This window comes from Lissotriton vulgaris, chromosome 4_1, assembly GCF_964263255.1.
Source record: "Lissotriton vulgaris chromosome 4_1, aLisVul1.2, whole genome shotgun sequence".
NCBI lineage: Eukaryota > Metazoa > Chordata > Amphibia > Caudata > Salamandridae > Lissotriton > Lissotriton vulgaris.
In genome coordinates, this window is record NC_141691.1 from 653,579,019 (window position 1) to 653,599,854 (window position 20,836).

Consider the following 20,836-nt stretch of genomic DNA (forward strand, 5'->3'; position numbering starts at 1 on the left):
TGGAAAACTACATGATGAAAAGATACACTTTTATATGAAAGCTAGAGTTGAGCATGTATTGCTTCATTACAATAAAGTGTGCATGTTAAACATTTAAGCCTATACTGCTCTGTGTCAGCGGTCAAGCCCGTACAGGTAAAAGATTCTTAATACAGGTTCTTACTGCTTTTCTACATAAGAATACAAGCTGTAATTTATCATTTGTGTTTACAGCACCTACTCGACTAGCTGCGCACAGGATCCAAGGTATTGCTTTACATTATCTTCTGATGCTATATTTAGAACATGACAAACTGGAATACCAAAATGTAGCTAGTGAAGCTTGTCCTGAAGCATCAAGAGTGTTAAGTTGAAACTTTTAATCATCGATGAGGTGAGTGTAGTCTAACCTTTAACGCTAGCCTTTATGCATTTTAGAAGAATGGAAGAAGTTTGTAGAACAGATTATGATGTCCTATTTGGAGAAAACTATTTGATTGTTTTTGGAGATCTAATGCAACTTATACATGTGAAGGGACAACCTGTTTCAAAACACTGCTTCATGAAGAAATTCTGAATTCTTTGGGCAGCACTAGAAATGTGACTATTTGGCAAAATTTCAAAAACAAAGGATTAATTAGGAATATGCTATAAGCATCCGATATGGAATATGGAAAAATTCTGAAGGATATTAGAGTAGGTGTTCTTTTGAAATAGGGAGAGCGTGCTCTGGAAAGTCATCTGCTCTATAAAGACAGCAGCAGAACAAATGGTCAGTTTTATACAAGAAAGTAAATCTATTATGTGTCTAATGCCTGCTCTGGAGGATGGCCATCTTTCAACAATGAATTGCTGGAATTGCAGAAAGAAGAATTTGTGCAACTAAAGGCAATAGATAAAATCGAACACCAGGGTGTCACTGTACTACTAAATGAAAAGTTACAAGGAAAACTGAATTCATTAGAGAAACCAATTTCACAAACTACAGGATTAGAGAAATGTTTAAGTGTAAGCAAAAACTGAAGAGTTATTTGCACAGATATTTAAATGTTGAAGGTTGGTTATTGGTGCGATCAATAAAGTTGTTGATTTTATTAATTTTCCTAATCGGAATGAGGTGCAATAACTTGTGAATAATTGTGATACAATTAAAGCAAATTTGACAAACTGCATGTTTTTTATTTGCGAAGGATTTATATGTTCGAAGGAAACAGTCTCTCTAGTATCTGCGGTCACTATTCATAAATCACAAGGATTAAATGTAGATGCACCATTTTTAGGAATGTATGTCATATGTAGCCTTGTCTCCAGTTAGAATATTGTCTGGTTTGTATCTTGATGTATTTGATGACATGACAGCAGAGTAAATTCAGATTCAAGTTGTGTAAAAGAATACAACTGACTAAGAATTCTTTATGCGCCTAATTTAGGACAGTATTCAGTTTACGAAAAATGCTCCATCTGTCCTAAGTGGAATCTTTCAAAGTAGTGTAGTGATGCAGTTGCAATGAAGGAAATTAAAGAAATGGCAGCAGTTGTTAAACAAAAAAATTAAAATGAGGGAAATATTGGTCAAACCTCTCTGGTCTCAACGTATGCTAATGTTGTGCTAAACATACTGCTTGCATTACCTAATACTGTAGATGAAATTGAACAGAAATAGAAGGCATTCCATTCTGCACTGTGTGTTTCCTTGCAATATCTGCGTGATGACAGAACTAAATGCTCGTCACGCATGAGACCTTGTAAATCTACAGAGGGGATCGTAAAGTTTACTCCAAACACTAAAGAGGGTGCAGAGGAGTTTTTAATTACGATGTTGGTTGTTTTAGAAAAGGAAATACCTATTGAGGACTTATTTGGACTTACTTATTCATGGAACCATCAATGTGAAGATTGCTCATACAGATCAGCTACAGAAATATATTCAGAGTCTGGTAATGTTCAATTTTATTTATTGAACATTACCAGACTGCAAAAGTATGACTTGACAGATTGGGTAGATAAGCTACACAGAACAATATATGCCCCAACTGGTGAAACAGTCTTATTGCTATCATTTTCCATGCAGGAGTATTAGATCTGCTTTTTAGATAGTGTAATGACGAGAAGTGGATGGACAGAACGAAATTATAGGAACCTCAAATTCAAGCAAAGATTGCCTTTGAAGTTATCAAATTCCTATACTTGTTTCTGGAACCAAAGTTCTAAGGAGAATTTCAGTTGTATTAGTGGAATAGCCTCCTTATTGTGAGTGCATTATCAGGATGTATGACATCATTCAGCCAACAAAGAGTGATGTCTTTATAAGGATATGCCTATGCTGATGAGTCTTATATATGTACTAGTATTTCTAATGATGGTGTTCTCATTTTCATCATATGTGTCTTAGGATTGTAGAGCAAGTATTGGTATTAATGACGGTTTAAAAACATAGTGAGTGCAATGTTGCTTATTTGCACTGACACACTGAACACTTTTTTTTTTATACAGTGTAAATGGTTGTTTTTTCCCCAATGTTCATGGATGATTCTTTATACAGTACATGGGAATATAACGTTTTTTATTCTTATTGTAAAATTGCCATTACAACCTTGGAAATGTGTAGTCATGTTGCTATTATGATGTTAGGCATTGTTAAAAAAAGTTTATAATTATATAAATCCCAATATTAATTCATATTTTTATTTTTTATATAGACAAATTCGTTTTTGGGAGTCATGTAGTTTACAAATTAGTTCTTCCAGAATTGTATTACTTTATAGTGTAAGGATGTTCCAGAGTACAATTTAAAAAACACAGATACTTACTGACAGAATTAAGGAGCTACTAACACTCCCATAGAGCCACTCGCACACATACACAGACACCCAGTTAAACAGTCATGAACCCAATTACACACCCACACAGAAATGTACATTTGCTCTAACACACCCATACATTACTGATACAGGCATTTACACACCCACTCAAACACCCTATTACACTCCCATATAGTCAGTCAAAGGTATTTACAGATAGAGATGCTTAATCACACTCCCACACAAATTCACACAGGCACTCACACCCATTCACTGACCCAAAAAGCCACTCACAAACTCACCCACACATTTATACAGACTCACTTCTCATATATTCAAAGTCATTCAGATACCCACTTCCACACCCATAAAAATACTCCCACACCTAAAACCACACCCATACATGCACTCTAACTCAGACACACACACACAGTACTCTGCCACTGCTACACCCATTCACACATTGTTACTCACACTCAATTACATACCCACACAGGAATTTACATCGCAACTAACACACCCATACAGTCACTTAGACAGCTACTGACGCACCAATGCAGCCACTCAGACACAGACTCATTTACCAATACAGCCACTCACACCCACTCAAATGCCCACACAACCAGTCACACAACCAATCACACACCAATTCACACACAGTTACACACACAAAGACATTTACATCCCCACAAACACACCCATACAGTCACTCACACAGGTACTGATAACCAGGCACACCTATTTACACTCCCACAGTCATTCCTACACCCATTTACACATGCACAAACCTACTCCGACTCATACAGTCATAATCTCTCACACTCATTCACACATCCACTCAGAGCTGCTCACACATCCAGAAAGGGCTTACACAAGCACTGATACACCCACTGAGAAAATCGATATAGTCACTTACACAATAATTTCCATTTTAGTATTATGTGACATTGCAAAGCATTTGCATGTCTTTTTTTTTTAAGTTTTATTTTATTTATGATATCGGAACTCAATTGAGGTCCACATAAAAATTTAAACAAGCAGTAAACAATAAAATATCATAGAAAGGTATAATGTCAGTTTGTCAATATAACGGTAGGAAGCATTTAAAATAATGAAACAATTTAAAACAAAACATTTCATTTGGAGGGTTAAACATTGCTTCAATAAAATCAGAGGCTGTAAGGATACCCATTTGCAAACACATAGGTCTTAACCATTTGCGTCTAAATACCATAAGTGCCGGACATACAAAAATGACATGATACACATCCTGGGAATTGGTATTACAAAAGTCGCATATGTCGGAACGGCCATACCATTTAGATAAAAGACAATTCAAAGGGAGTAAGTTTTGCCTTAACAAAAGGATGAAACGCCGAACTCCATGGGGGAGATTCCAGGATATGTATAGCTGAGGTTTTTTCATTAGACAAAAACCACTGGAATGGAGCATTCCTCTCTTCATTTTACTCTTCCCTCTGTCTATTCTATAACCTAGCTCCCAGGAAGCCGATTTTAATATCTATTTTAATTGGACCGTGGAAAATGAAAAAAGATCTGATTCATCTAACTGTAATAATGCAACAGCTTGTCGAAAATTCCTTACAATTAGGGAATAAGCATTAAAAGTACCCAACAGTTCATTTTTTATGAGATGCCTCAATGTACCCGGCATTCCATTACCTAAGTTAAATACCCAACGCACCACACTCGCAACTGCTTGGGCCCAGGAACTACGCAATCCGAATTCCTGTCTCAAAGAAGACGTGGAATTCGCGGTGCTTACTGAGGTGAGGATGCGTAATATTTTTCCTTCAATGGAATCCAGAAACTCCCATTTTGTCATATCCACTATTTCTAGTCCATACATAAGGGATGCGGGGATTTTTGCTCGGAATACCTCGAGCAATATGGAGAAGTGCCTTCTACCTGTGGCCTTGTAAAGAGAAACAAGGCTCTTCCCTTGAGCAAGAACTTTCCTGCTATTATTCTCAATATGTGCTATGTCACTTAGATTACTTGTGACAACCTTTCCAAGGAAAGGATAGGATTTGACTCCTTCTAGTCTTTCACCCCCAACAGACCAGAGATAATTGTCATAATTGGATTTTTTCCTTCCCCGGAAACACATTATTTTACTTATTGAAATATTTATTTTTTAAAAATCAGCATAGGTATTCAGGGCATGTAGTCGACCATTCAAACCTTTTGGGGTGAGGTCCAAAATTAAAATATCATCGGCGTACATTAGGCATACTATTGGCGTTCCCCCTAAAACTGGGGAAATGCCATTTTTAGATAATAATAAAGCCTGGGGGAGATCTGCTATGTATAAAGAGAACAACAAAGGAGCCAACAGGCATCCTTGTTTAAGTCCATTAATCGTGGGAATAACCCTAGATAGTCCTCTCTCTCCTCCCATTAATACTCTGCACCAAGTATCTGTTTGTAGGGCAATACCTAGTCTTAACAAACTAGAGGGCATCCCTAAATCAAATAACTTACTCCACAGCAAAGATCTATCCACCTTGTCAAAGGCCGTGGAGAAGTCAATAAAGGCACCATATAGATTTCCTCCATGGACTTTGACGTGTTTTTCTGCCAGAATCTGGAGAGCCATGAGATTATCCAGGGTACCATGTTGTTTCCTGAAGCCAGTCTGCTCAAGTGGTAATATACCTTTAGAAGATACCCAATCATTTAGGGAATTAAGTAAACATTTCGCAAAAACCTTACCAGTGGCGTCTAGGAGGGCTATTTGTCGGTAGTTTTTAGGTAAATCTCTTGCCCCCTTTTTAAAGAGGGGAACCAATAAACTCCCTTTCCAGGAATATGGAACAATGCCACTGGTAAAGCAGAATCTAAAGATTGGGTATAAAATGTTTCCCCACAATGCACTTTGAGATTTTAAAACAGAAATGGGGACTTCGTCAGGGCCCATTGCACCTGATGTGCGCAGGCCCTTGATTGCGGAAACAATTTCCAATTCAGAGGGAGGACCATAAGGTAACGAATTCTCCTGTAGCTTCGCTGGGTCAAACGTCACATTATTGCCACTATACAGATGCTGAATAAAATCAACCCAAGATTGCTCACTAATGGATATCGGTAAGGGTCTAGATCTTTGCCCACATCCTTCTCCGATTATAGATCAGAAAGTCTTGGCCTGCCCACTTATGGATGCCTCACGGAGTTTAACCCAGATAGTATCTTTTTTCTCGTTTTAATCTGGCCTTTATCCTATTTCTCCTTCTTAAAAGAGTTATCCTTTTACTACGTTCAGGGATAAAGGAGAGGTACTGATCCCTAACCAATTTATTTATTTTTATATTTAAATAATAAAGGTCTGAAGGGATTTTAGTAGTTATTCTCCTAGGAGGAGGTTTTTTAGCTTTGGATTGTAGGGTACGTAAAAAGGAAGCGAAACACAGTAGTTCATTCCCTTTCCAAAGGTGTGAGTTCTCTACTGTGTGTTCCAATATATTAACCAAGTTTTTAATAGCCCCTGGGTGCCAGTAACAAGTCCCTTTTTTAATATTAAAATTCATTAAATCATCCCCGATGTTCCATTTATCCATTTGAGATGATTTTACCTTTAATTTGACAGACAAGACATTATGATCACTAAAATCAGTGATAAGTACGGCCAGATCCTTCAGAGAACCAAAAAAAGAACTATCTACTATCATGTAATCAAGGATCGAGCCACCATTCCTAGATTTGTGAGTACAATGAGCAGGGCTATCCGAAGGAAACCTTCCGTTAATTATATATAATACAATCCACTTCGGATAAACTCTCCAGGATTAGTTTCCCTCTTTTATTATTTTTAATATTCTCTGGGAATATGGCTTTTGGTATCAGGAGGGATTCTTCCTTTAGCTTATTCCTGAATAAATCCAGGGCACTGTTGGATATTTTGCCATTTAAATCTCCTAGTAATAAAATATGAGGGGGAGACAAAGATTCCTGGAGATTCTGTATAAAAGAGCAAATCGTCTGTATACCAGCATTATAATATAAATCTGGAGGTATGTAGGCATTTATTAGCACGAATGTCTTTTTTAATACTTTAAGTTTATTCCCAGGATAATAAAGTCTCTTTGACCAGAAGAGGCGGTTCTAACACAAAGCCTTATTTTTTTGGGGGGTGGGGGGATATATATACATATATATATATTTCCCCTTTTGGTGTGATCAGGAAAATCTTTTGAAACTTTAATTTGCGTATGAACTTGAAAAGGTCTATGCGGACGCTTGCGTAGTCGTATCCTGTCGTTGGGCAGAAGGTGGGCCCTAATTCTAGGACTTTCTGTACTTCTTGTGTTAATGTTCTGCTAGAGAGATTAACCACAATTAGTGCCGATTTTTCATTTAATTTTTGTTTTTCTTCTTCCGTTGGCTCCTGGTTTCCCTCTGTGTTGGCATTTCTTCTGCCTCCTTTCTTGCCCCGCCTTGTTTTCCTTTTTGATTTTTCGATTTTTGCTGTACCGGGATGTGCGTCTGGTGTTTTTCTTTGACGACTTTCCTTGATAATTTTGTATTCCCGAAAAAACGGGGGGTCTGTTCCATTTTCCACATTCTGTTCATTCTGACCATCTTCTCCTGTTGATCGTTCATCCTCGGATAGCTCTACTTCTGACTCCGATGTCTCCTGGCCTTCGGTGTTGGCTGCACCAGCTTTATTTAATTTTTTTCGAACGTTGTCGTATTTTTTTGCGAAGGTCAGTATGCATCCTGTCGAATAGTACTGTTCGTCACGATCAAACTTACTTTGTTTTCTTCGTCTGATCGTTTGTTCATAATCCTTCATTCTCTTGAGCATAGCGTTCTTCAAGTCCGCTGCATTTGCAGTGTCCTGCTCCTTCCCGATTAGGTCTTCCAGTCTTCCTATTTCATCAAGAGCTTTCTTCCTGTCGCTCCAGGCATAGTGAATTAACATTTTCACCATGCCTTTCGCTGATTCTGCGGTGTATTTAGCCCAATCCTTGAGAAGTTGAGGGTCCGGGTTCTCATAGGCCGGTACTGTATATATTCTGAGACCCCTTGGTATGCAGTCGCAGTCTTCATATCCTTGTAAGGAGGTGGCTTCTCACCATTTCCTTAATTCCCTCTCATGGGCTTTTTCTAAAGCTTGAAACAGTATTGTTAGATTGCTGGCAGAAGTCGCTGTGGTTGATGTATTTGTACTTTGTTTAGGCCGTGCGCCAGAATTGGGCTTAAACATCCCTGTAGCCATTTCCTCCCGTCCTTTAACACTAGACATATCGTTTTTTCTTTCAACGTCGTAGGCGTGATTGCATGGTGCCCTCAGTAGCACTTGCACTGGTTGTCAAAGACGGGGAAGGGAGAGGATTATCGTGCACCGTTTTTTTTACTCCTCGGAATAGAGGCTTAGAGCTTCAGTAATTAACAGTCTTGAGGACACACGTTGAAACAAAGACTCACCAAGGTCGGCGCCGCAGCTCCCTCACGGAAGTCGTGTCACTTTCCAGCCGGTTTGTCACTAACATCGGGGCTCATTGGTCTGTTAGTCTGCAAGTATTTTTTCCGCGGAAGTCGCTCTCTCTCTTCACGCCCACATTTCCTTCGGCGTTACTGTGAATTTCAAAGCCTCCGGGCTGACGGCCATATTGATTTTCGGAACAGAACTTTACCGCCGCCGCTCCGTATTTCCGGGTGCACACTTCAGCGATGGTGACTCGCTAGGTATTGCTTCACGTGGCAGGCAATTTTCTGGCTTGCAGAAATTAAAGGCACACACGGAGTTGATTATAAAGCTAGATTGCTTTATTCGGTGCTTGAGTCCTCTCCCCCCCTAGTATCGACAGACGCGTTTCGCCTCGCAGCTTTCTCAATGTCGATTACCATTAAGTGACACAACCATTTTAAACCCTCCATTCGTCATCATAGCCATGAAAACAAAGGATGGACATTTCACCAGCCCCAAAGATATCAATTGTGCGGTGGCCATTTTATAGTGGGTTAATAAAATGCAATAATATCAATTTCATTTGTAAAGTGCAAGTGCTGAAAGTTTTTTACATAAATGTTAACCAAATTTAAGGATTAAAAACATTTTCAACAAACCGGTATGATTTTGTAAGCAAGAAAAATTCATTACATGCAATACATATTCCCTGTTATAAATCTTAGCCGCAGCAGGAACAAAGAAAATTAAATAAATGTCCACAAAATTCGTAAACAATAAATTCAATATCTTGTTATTACTAAGCCTGTTGTCAGCAGCTCCCCGTGTGGAAAAGCAAGGCCTGCTCCTGCAGGAGGCGGGGAGCCGGCTGGGACTGTGGGGGCTCCCCCCACGGTCCCCACAAGAGGCCAGGCCACAGGGGATGGTGTCCCCAGGGCAAGGAGTGGCCCGAGAGGCCCATTATTATTATTTTTTACTTTAAAAAAAGCAAAGGCCGGCCCTGGGGGATGGGGTCCCTGGGGCCATAAATAGCATGAGGGGGCCATGCAGCCCCCCTCCAAATATATATATATATTTTTTTTAAATAAACTCCTGGCCATACCCCGGGGCTGAATATGGCCTTGGGACTTAATCCCTGAACTTAAAATGTGCACTGGTGCATTAGCATAGTGGTGAAGGGAGGGGGTGGGACCTGAGGTGACATGTGAGCAAACACACCCTGTGGCACCTTTTAAGTTGGGGAATTAATTCCCTTTCAATCTTTAGGGCACCCGAGGGCCAACTAGCCCTCCAGGTGCTTCTAGTAAGTGCCACTGCACTGCGCTGTGTTGCAGAGAGGTGGTCCAGGCCACTCCCCTTTTAAAACATCCCTGCAATGCAGCTCTGTGGCGTTTACTGGAGGTACTTGGTGGGCTAGTTGGACCCCAGGGACCCTCATGATTCAAGGGGACTTAGTCCCCCAACTTAAAGTGCGCCATGGGGCACGTTTGCACAGTGGTGGAGAAAGGGGGCATAGCCTTTGTCTACCTCTCACCAATCCTACTGCGTGGGGCTTACTGGAAGTAAAAGGTAGGCTAGTTGGCCCCTAATTGACCCCAGCAGTGAAGGGAACTTCAATCCCCATCCAAGAGAGCGCCAGGGAGCGCGTTTGTAGAGTGGTGGGCAAAGTAGGAGTGGCCTGGTACGAGTACTTACCAGTGCTGCTGTTTGGGACTGACTGGAGGTAATAGTTTGGGATGTTGGCTCCCAAGGATTTCCTTGGGGGGGCCCAACTACCCCTCTTGTTATCTCCAGTAAGTCCCACACAGTGGGATTGCTAAGACTTCTTCGGAAGCCATGGCCATCTACCACTCTGCAAACATGTCTCATCGCAGACCACGAGATGGGGGATGAAGGCCAATTTGGTCCCTCCTGGTACCTCCTGTAAGTCCTCAGAGCGCAATTCCTTAACATTGGTTTGGCGCCCAGCACCATTTCTCCACCACTCTGCAAACGTAACTACTAGTTAAAGTAGCATATTTCTGCACCTCTGACTTAGAGGTAGTTTTAATCTTACTGCCCTATTATGTACCAGGACCTTACAGAAGAGGTCATGCTAATCACAAGGGTACCCCAACGCAAAGTGTTCCCTAGTGTATGTAGGTGTTTTCACTATATTCTAAGTGATTTTTAGCATAGTACTGGCTCTAGGTCTGGTTAGTCAGAGTCAGTTACCACCAGTACCTGTCTGAAAAGGTTGTGGGCACAGGATGATTTTGAAATAAGACCTCTTTCTTCTCCTCTGTTGGTTCTTTCTGCACTTCTTGCTTCTTCCTGCACTTTTCTTTGTGGACTTCTGTTGCTTCTTTCTGCATTCCTTTTGCTTCTTTCTGTGCTTTTTTTCTTCTTTCTTCACATGACCTACCTCTGTAGGCATAGTTCGAAACTAGCATTTGAAAAACCTTTGTAATTCATCTAAAAAACCATAGGTTTCAAGCGCATTATAGTTTGAAATGAGAATTTAAAAACGTCAGAAATTCACTGAAAAAACAATAGGTTTTAGGGAATGCTATATTTAGTTGGACATTTCAGTCGTACAAAACCAGAGAAATTAACCCGTTTTAGTTAGTTCAGCTAAATACGACTCGCGCCCCCGCAATACACTGCTGATGACGTCACATATTACATCACTCATGACATGATCAGTGACATCACTCATGGCATCCCTGATGACATCTCAAATTACATCACTGATGACATCATCCATGTGATCATTTAATGCATCTTCTCAAACCCTAATAGAACCTTTGATACACCAACTCTAAATTACAGACTGCCTTTCTCAAAACCATAGACACTCCATCACCAATAACTACATATCCACTCACTGATTCTTAGGTTTACACACATCCACGCACTCATCCATACAGTCACTCATACCTTTGGTCACTCAGTACAGGAATATCATATGCACTCATACACCTATATAGACATGCACACTGCCACTCATCCATAGAGGTATACTCACACACCTAGTCAGTCATGCAAATAATTAATCACACTGCCATTTACTTACCTAAACAGTTATACACACACACCAGCTCACTCACTCATACAAATACTAGCAGTCTTATGTCTTATACAATCACTGTTACAAGCACACCCTCATCAATAAAGCAACAATCACACACACTCACTTATAGCCATTTATATACTCCAACATACATATATACTGCTTTCCACATATGTAGTTACTCACACATGTACCACTGACATATACATTCACTCACTAACACTCATACACACACTCACCCATACAGTCTATCATAGATGTACTCTTGAAACATGCACCCAGTGAATCACCCACTCACACATCTATGAACAGAGTAACACACACCCCAGCCACACAAATACCAAGGCACCCTTACAGATACTCAGACAACCAATCAATAACCCAAACAGACTCATGTAGCTATTCACAAACCCATGTACCTGCTTACACACCAACAGACGGATACAGACATTCACACAGTTTAGTCACTAACCCATGTATTCAGTATGATACGTTTAATCACTTATAGAGTCAGTCACTCACCTACTAAACCATCCATTCAGGCACATATACACCCACTCATTCTTCAATACGCCTTTCCCTATATATATTAAACATATTCAAACTTTACAGAAACACACAGTCACTGAGTGATGTCATCAGTGATGTCACTAACCAGGTCATGAGGGATTTAATATGAGACGTCATCAGCAGTGCATTCGGGGGCGAGTGAAAGTTAGTTGAACTAATTATAATGGGGGAATTTCTCTGGTTTTGTATAAGTGAAATGTCCAACTAACTATAACTTTCCCTAAAACCTATGGTTTTTGCAGTGAATATACATATACACAAATACATTTTTTTTGTTGGGTGGAGCAAAAATAACCAGGTTTGTAAAACCGGTAAGGGAAAGGAACTGAGAGGAAGCAACTGGCTTCAGTCTTTACTAAAAATATAAAACCTCAACAGGGAGAACAAAAATAAAATTAACACTTGTGGCTATCGCCTGAATCAATATAGGAAGTCACAAAAGACCTATTTAAACCCACAGGCATGTGAATTTTGCCACAGGGAGTCATGGTGGAAATGTTTCAGAATAACCAGTACGGTTATTATTTGTTATGCTGCTGATGCTTCTCTAACTGTTCCTGCCAATGACTGCTCCACCAGCTGCTTTCTCCCTCACCATTTAATTTTATGTTCACTCAAGGATTGTTCTCAAGTGCTTCCATATGTTAAAAGTTACATGTGAATATTTCTTTCCTGATCCGTGTGAGAACATCTTTGAACAAATGTTGCATTTTACAGTCTGCGCCACCACTTTATCACCAGATGGTATTTAGAAGTGTGTCTACATATGATTTCTTGGGTGGTGGCATATCCTCTTTCTCTTGTTCGACAGATTCTGGATCTCTTCATTCCTTTGAAGAAGCCATAGCTTCATTCAAAGTAATCACTTTTGCAGGAATTCAAAATAAGAGTCCAGCACTGTAATCCTGTTTTATCTGTAGAGATCAGAGAGCCAAATGAGTAAGTTAGGGTGTGGTTTTGCCATTTGCATGGGTGGGGAATTACTGATACCAATCAGAAGTTGAGCTTTGGGTTCGTCCAGGCATCACAGTAAATCCAGTCAGTGGATTCTCCCGACTCATAAAATAAATAGCTATGTTGTAATAAACACATAGGCTTCCACATTTTTATGTATGAATATCGTTACTCAAGCTAGTAACAATAGAGTACTGATATCAGCACCTTTTTTCTCTAATTTGCAACGGATCAGTGGATCCATACAATGATTAAAAAATACTTTTTATTGCATTTACGAAAACAGTAGATTGGTTAGTTTACCTTGAATTAAGATTTGGTACCTTTAAAATGTATATTAATAGCACGAATAAAATGTATTATGCTTGTAAAAACAGTATTACTAAATTGAACTTATAGGTGCAATAGTAGTAAAATTTATAGTAAAAACACCAGTGAAATTCACTGAAAACACTGAAGGTTTCACATAACAGTTAAAAAGTAATCTTAAACCATAGAAATTCAATGGAAAAAACAGGTACAGGGATATTATAGTTAGAAAATAATATTAAAAACCTTAGACATTCACTCAAATAAACAGAGGTTACAGGGACGTTCTAGTTGGGTTCCGATTTTGGATGCACTAAAGCATTGAAATTTAGTAGATACTGTTACCTGACTATCACTTCTGCTCCCACAATACACTGCTTATAACCTCATGTTACATCACTCATGACCTGGTCAGTGACATTATTGATGACATCTGAAATGACAGCACTCATGACATCCACCAACGCAAATTTTAAATAATGACAGAAGGATGACATACAGTACAGGGCTTGCTGTAACCTTAAGAATTACTGCACTCAATTATTACCCAGGGGAGACTTCTTTGGAGATGGATCTGCCTCCTGAAATTCACTGCTCTAATAACTAATCACCAAAGTAACAAATCAAACCATACAGGTCACTATCACAAACACAGTTCGTCAACATGGAAAGAGGTTTTAGTTGATACCTCTGTTTTATACATACCACTAATGCACACAACAGTACAGAGGTCTTAGTGGACAAGGCACTGTGTCACAACGCACTAGTAAAATCATTCTTGATCTTAGTGAAAGATGTGAACAGAAAGGCAAGTCTGCTGCAAATATCTTCTACACTGAGCCACCACCCTACACAAAGGTCTTCATAAAGAACTGAATTTTTACTAAACCATAACTACAGTCATTCATCACAAAGGATATAGGTATAGGAGCTGCTCAATCTGTCATAAAACCCAATAATTCTATGCTACCACTATGTAGTGAAGTCTTAGCATGTTACCGTAGACCTAGATCAGCAGGCAACACATCAGTGTACAGACTAGTCCACTGGTAAGTATAATTATAGGCGTAGCCTTCACCAGTGAAAGGTGAACTATCTTCACATTTCTGACATCCTGGAATATTTATGCATATTGGCAGGTGCATTGTTTTCTTGTGGACCTCCCTTGTGTGCACCCTGTGACAAACCTGGTGGGCCTGTATGTTTTAGTGCACACTGCATAATCTGCTACGGTTCGATTGTGATTTTAGGGTTTGAGGTCTTTTGATGCGTAATTGATAAAGCTTACTCAAACATATGAGATCTAGTTTGCATTTAGGAGGTTTGACCACTTTGACCTTTCCTTAGTGTGCAACTTAGGTTTTAGAGTGCACACCTTTGGATTGCCCAGCTGCAAATATTTCTAATGTCTGCCTCACATTTTATACAAATTATGCATTTTCTGCATAGCATTTCCATTTGCATGTATTCAAGTATTTTTCTTTATTTATCAAAAAAAATACACAAAATGGATATGGGTTTACTTCATTACATTTGTTGTGTTGCTGAGTTCTGGATTTTCAGCCCACAGTACCTCTGAGAGCCGGCCTTGAAATGCTCTACTTCGCTACATTGTGATTCAAATGTTAAAAGGGGTACATGTGAGACAATATGAAGGTCCCAGAACACCAAAAGCAAAATGTTTCCGTTGTCATTATTAGGGCTCATGAACTTCAGATTGTCTGTCATCCCCATCCCCCAAAACCTGGATTTTAAATAGGTTTACATAGTCAAAACAGTTCAGTACATACCAAATCGAATATCATAATTGAGAAGGTGTTTATACTTTGGAATCCATGGTGTGAACATAGCAGCCAATGACTGAAAAGTCACTGTCCCAGAAAAACGGACTATAAACATTTTATGGCTCAGGAAGCTTTGTATGAAAAGGTCAACAATCACTTGAAGAAGACATTAGCTGTAATATGAAAAAAATGATTTTGGTCTGATTATGAATCTATTCTTTTCTGTCTGGATGTTGCTTAAAACCCTTTAGTTTCTGCTTGGAAAATGTATTTGTATCCTACAATATGGACCTTCGGTAACACTCCTGGAAAAATCAATTCTACAAAGGCAAAATGTACAATTCAATTTCAAGTGAAGCACATATCTTTTTATACTTACAAGCCTCAGTCCTCTGTATATACAAAACCACGAGGTTTGAGATTTGCTTATATTCTGCAAATGACATCTTCAGTGAAGGTTTAGCAGCTACTGATTTCTCTGGTTTAGCACCTTCTTGATCAGTTTCCATAGCACTTTCTCCATTCACTTGATTGGCTTCATTACTGTGGCCATGTTCATCACCTAAAATAACAAACATTTTTGATAACAGTGTATACTGCCACATTTCTCAGACAGTTAATGAACATTATTATGCATTTCTCATGTAACCTGTTTTACAATGGTTGAGCTTTATAACTTTCAACTTGTCTTGTTGGAAAATCTTGTGTAGGTGTTATCCATTTTATACCCTTTACACATTTTGGACTTTTATGGCCCTGGCAGCAAAAATAAAGTATAATTTCATCCTGTATGCAGTGACATGGAATGTTACTTGTGGTGAACAAATATCTACCGCCAAGGATAAGGCCACTACCTGCTAGAAGTCACACAAATTAAATTGAATAAACCAGTGCTAAATCCCTGACAATGTGATGAAGCAGTCAGGCTTTATTCAAAGACAATATATAAAATATTTAACCAGTGCATAAACAGTAGAAAAAGTCACAAAATACAGTAAAAGTCCTCAGCCAATTTTTAAATCTAGAGAAATGTTATGGAGTAAAGTAAGATCAAAACAAGAAACCACTAAAGGGAACTAGAGATATGAATAATAAAGAATTTAAACAAGAAAGGAACCAAGGAAAATAAAGTGCCCAATGTGAGCCAATAGTAGCATTAGATCACGGTCAAGGTGCAATTTCAGGCTGGCCACAGTGGAGCTTGGTCGGATACACCAAGCAGATTGCTCCAGGTAAAAAACTGGAAGTCAAAAAAGGTTTTTAAAACCTAAGCCACTTTGAAGAAAAGTGTTGAAAGCTCAAAGTCCCAACGCAGGTTGAGACGTAGTCAGTTTTTGCGCACAAAAATCCTACCTGTACGAATCTGTGCTAAAACCAGAGCCACAGCATTGGAAACAAAGCCCAAATACTTTAAGAAGGTTGATTCTGCTGATGCTCTAGAGCTTTTTGAGATTTCTAGATAAAAAAGGTCCAGTCCAAACTCAATGTTTTTTCGGAGGTGTGGAGACTTCATGGGGAACAAAGCTGCAATACAATATGTTGCTATGAAGCTGCTGATTTGGTGCGTTTTCTGGTGAGTACAGCTGAAGCTCTTGCAGAAACATTTTGGGAAATATCCAACTTTCATCAGGCTCCCAAATAACTCCAGAAATACAATTCTAAGCCCCCCAGAACCTTAAGGAAATACACTTAGAGACTTTCAGGTTGTCAGGCAGACAGCAACAGCAAAGTCCAGGACCAGTTCAATTGTCACTGGTATTTTTTACAGGAATGTCCTGTTAAGCTCTTTTGTGTTTTTGGAGGCACCTCTGGGATCTGTCTTCTTTGGAGATCTATCATTGGATTTCAATTAGAAAGGGATCCAACCTCCTCAGGACCTTTTCACTGGTCACTCACGCAAAGTGCAAGAGGTTCAGTCCATCTGGTACCATGTCAAAAGTCCAGCAGTATTAGATAGGCTGAATGAGATTATATCTTTGTACATTTTGCCAGTATGTTGGTGGGGGACACCATCAGAAATTCCTACTCCTTCCCTGACCAATGTACTAAATGTTCCCAGGCCCTGCACTATACATTCTTTCAGTAGTTCCCGTTTGACTTGCTGCAAACGGGACCACAATGCAAAGAGTCAGGCCAAATGCAAGGTGGACACAGTCATCAGCTTAATTAACCTGGGTCTGATACCTGGGACTGGCTAAGGGAGTGCACTATGCATGTTGCTATTGTCCTCCTGTATCTAACAGTAGAATCCAGTTAGTAGCAGGTCCTGGACACAATATAAAGTGAAAGAGGTTTAATATTTAAAGAGGACCCTTAAAAGGCAATTGAAACTAGGTTTTACGGGTCAGAACACATAATCTGGGCACTGGAGAGTTCACAATTACCAGTAGACGAGAAACAAAAAAACATTAGTAAATAAAACCTGGAGGTGACCACCAAAAGATTTAACAATTTTGCAACAATGTAAAAATAATTCTAACATTTTGTTGAAAAGAGTCATCCCAGCTAGTTGAGGTCACCCAAAGTGTAAACAAATTCAAATCCAGGTTCTTAATGTAACACACTGGTCTGCCATCACAAGCCGCTACATCTAAGTGACTGCTCTGAAAGAACCAGGCATATTGGCGGTTTGGGGTGCATTGTATTTGGCGAATTTGTTCAGCAAACTTGTTTGACACAGATGTGCTAGGCATCCACTGACAAAACAGTTTGAAAGGGACGTTGTTGTACTATTTAGCACAGAATCCTTGCCAAAAACTAAAGTCTTGCAGCATCAATTACTACGAGTAGACCTGATGCGAAGCAATCAATGTAACAGATGATATCTTAAAGAGGACCATTGATCCTTGAGTTGAGGCTAGTAGCACCATTGCCATTCTACTGAGAATGGCAGTGAAAAAATTTTCAAGCAACATTCAATAGCTGTTACAATGTTTTCCTCTCTGTATACAAAGAAAGTCTACTCATTTATCATTTAAACACCATATCTTATAGCTATAAATTGTTTTGTTAAATGCTATTCCTGTAACTCTTGCAACAGTACATTTCTTGCAACACCATAAGAGGGAAGCAAGACTGTCTGCACTTCACCCCAGTAATCTCAGACATATAGCATAATCACATGTAAAGGTAATATTCATTAAAAAAAATTGATCAAAATTTCATTTAGTCTGTTGAGACATTTTATCTACGAACTACTATTTAAATTGTATACATCCTTATCTTTGACTTGACAAAACTTTTTTTTCAAATATCTTTCTTAATCTATGAACAGTGTTATGCAAGGAATTAATTCCATTTAAAATACACAAGATGTTGAGGAGCTGATCTACGGCTACATTAGATACTTGAAATCTTCTCAAACGACCTTTAGGAATTCATCTCTATTAAACGAAATAACATTTTTCAGTAGGCACTACTGTGAAAAGAGGTAACATACTTAATTGTGAGAAGTCAATAAAGACAGATTTATTTTACATCACTGGTGCATTTACACTAAGCAGTTTGAATTTTGGCAACATTTCAGGAAGTAGATATGAATGAATGGCCTTGTAATCATATCTTTTGGTTCAACTTGCAGAATAAACTTCACTGATATGCCTGTGAAACCTGGTCAGAATGACAGTAATGCCAGAATGTGCTGCTGAGTCTCCAAGACCCCATGCAGATTAAGATACTTTTGAAGCCCCATCAGCTAACCTCAAAGCGCTATGTGAAGACTTTATGGGCAACTTCTTGCTTCTCAGCTACTTGGGGGGCTTCGACAGATGCAGCAACATGGTGGAGGAGAATTGTACTTTGTTCCAATGACGGCTTAGTAATGACCATACAGCTGCTATAAAACGTCTTGTTTGCCAAAGTTGGCCGATAATGCTATCACTACTACATATCAGGAGCCCTGATCTGAAAGGAAATTACAAGTGTGGGTGATTGCTATATGTAGTTACAAGATAGAATACGTGCATGAATAAATTAATGCAGCAAGTGAAGTACAGATTACTCACAACAACAAGTTGTGGTTTCCTCTTTGTGTCATCAAAAAGGAGGCCAAAGTTCTGAGTCAATGGTTGGAGAATCATGGTTAGATTTATTTTAACGAATGATTTAAATAAAGTTTCACCAGCAGCAGCTACTTTCCAGCAGGGCCAGTCCTCAGGCACTATTGAGTATATATTTAAGTCCTTCTGCCTTTTGAATCTTTTTTCAGATTTTTGAGATGGCAAAGCATGAGGGTAGTGATCATTGCCAAACTACACCATTTCTTGGCGTGTGCGAGCCAGAGTCCACTGACGGGGTATTGCCTCTAGGAATGTCCTATCCATGTAGGCTCTCAACACGCTTGGACTCTATTCATCTTCAACAGTTAGTCACCCTCCAACTAGAGGAGAAGATGGATATCCCCCCAATTATGTTGATGCCAATGGGTGGTACAACAGAATTGTATGCCAAAATTTGGGTTGTATCACAGTAAACATGAGGGAGGAGGGTATGCGCACAGACCCTCGCCCTAGTAAGAGGGGTTGGTTTGATTCCACCTGCCAAGAGCTGAAGCGTCTCAGGAGCTGGCTAAGCTTAAACTCTGATATAAATCGCTCGTGCAGGTGAAAAAAGTTGCCTTCTATCACAATAAGTGGGTAGAGATGCAAGGAATGCTCCTCTCCAAAGATCAGCAAATGCTTTGGGATAAAGTTAAGGAGTTTAGTGCCCCAAATAGGGGTACCCTTGTTTGCGTGATCTCGGAAGAGCAGTGGGATATTTATTTGACAGATCTGTAAAGGGGTTGTTCTGGTTCAGTTAGATTCCAGAGATTTCCTAGGCGAAAACTCCCCATCACTTGGTTTTCAGAGAAAGTAAAGATCTCCCTGCTGCTGGTCCCAATAATATACCTGCAGTAATAATGAAGACAAATTGTGTTTGGTAGGCCACAGGTTATTCCTCCCTGTTTAATTGGATTGCCAAGTCCGGCTTTTACCCTTCTTGGAAGGGGTCAACCGATATTTAAAAAAAGGGAGTGGTACAGACCCCAAACATAGGCTTATTACCCTCCTGGATATTCAACTAAAGATCTTTTCTAAGATTATTTTATCCAAACTAAAAGACTGGGCCCTTGAATCTAAGAGAATACCAATAGAACAGGGGGGTTTCCGAGAGGGTCACTCCCCTATAGAGCATTGTTTTTCATTGTGGGCCAATATTTGGAAGTCAATGGAGGTAAATCAAAGGCTGTGCTATTGTTTTGTAGCCTTCAGGACAGCTTTTGACTGTGAATAGGCATATTCTTTGGGGAAAACTTGTGGCCTGGGAGCTCCCGTTAAACCTTATGAATGTACTCTAAGCGTTGCATTCTGGTAATTGGGCTCAAGTGGCGCTAGACAAGTCAGGTCGGATATCTCAAAGAATCCCCATCAAGAATGGCCTCCGGCAAGAATGCATTTTAGCTCCCGTGCTTTTTGGTTTCTTTTTAGCTGACTGCTTGCTATACGCAGACTATTTGGTATTACTGGACTGTACTCCAATTGGTCTGTAGAGGAAATTCGACACTTTAGCAACTTCTAGTAAGCAAAACCAACTCTGCATCAACTTGGAAAAGACCAAGATTTTGATTTTTTGTAAAAAGGTACAGAAATTCAGTTGACACAGATACACCCGAGGTGGAGCAAGTTGGCAAGTTGACCAATATAAATATCTGGGTCTGACTTTTAGTAAGAACCTGAACTGGGATTTGCATCAGGATGATATTAAGCAGAAGGCCCTATTGCAAACCAGTAGACTATCAAGATGTAATGGTAGTTTTGGGGGCTTTCGCATACTTCACTCTTAAAGGCCTAAAAAGGGAAGATTCCCCCACTGGGTTTGTATTGGGGAAGAGGTATTATTTTCCCTTGGTCTAACATATAATATGATAGATTAGAAGGGGCAGTACTTAGAAGGCTTTTATTCTTCCCAGAGGGCACTA

The 20,836-nt window shown here is 39.5% G+C and overlaps 1 protein-coding gene across 1 annotated transcript in view; it reads right to left on the reverse strand.

Annotated features, from left to right (window-relative positions):
• The window catches only part of LOC147722384 (maternal DNA replication licensing factor mcm6-like), a 564,785-nt gene that overhangs the window by 38,046 nt on the left and 505,903 nt on the right, over positions 1-20,836 (reverse strand). The window contains exon 16 of the mRNA XM_086964912.1: positions 15,260-15,442. Coding sequence (XP_086821038.1) covers positions 15,260-15,442 — 183 coding nt within the window. The remainder of the gene's footprint in view (positions 1-15,259; positions 15,443-20,836) is intronic.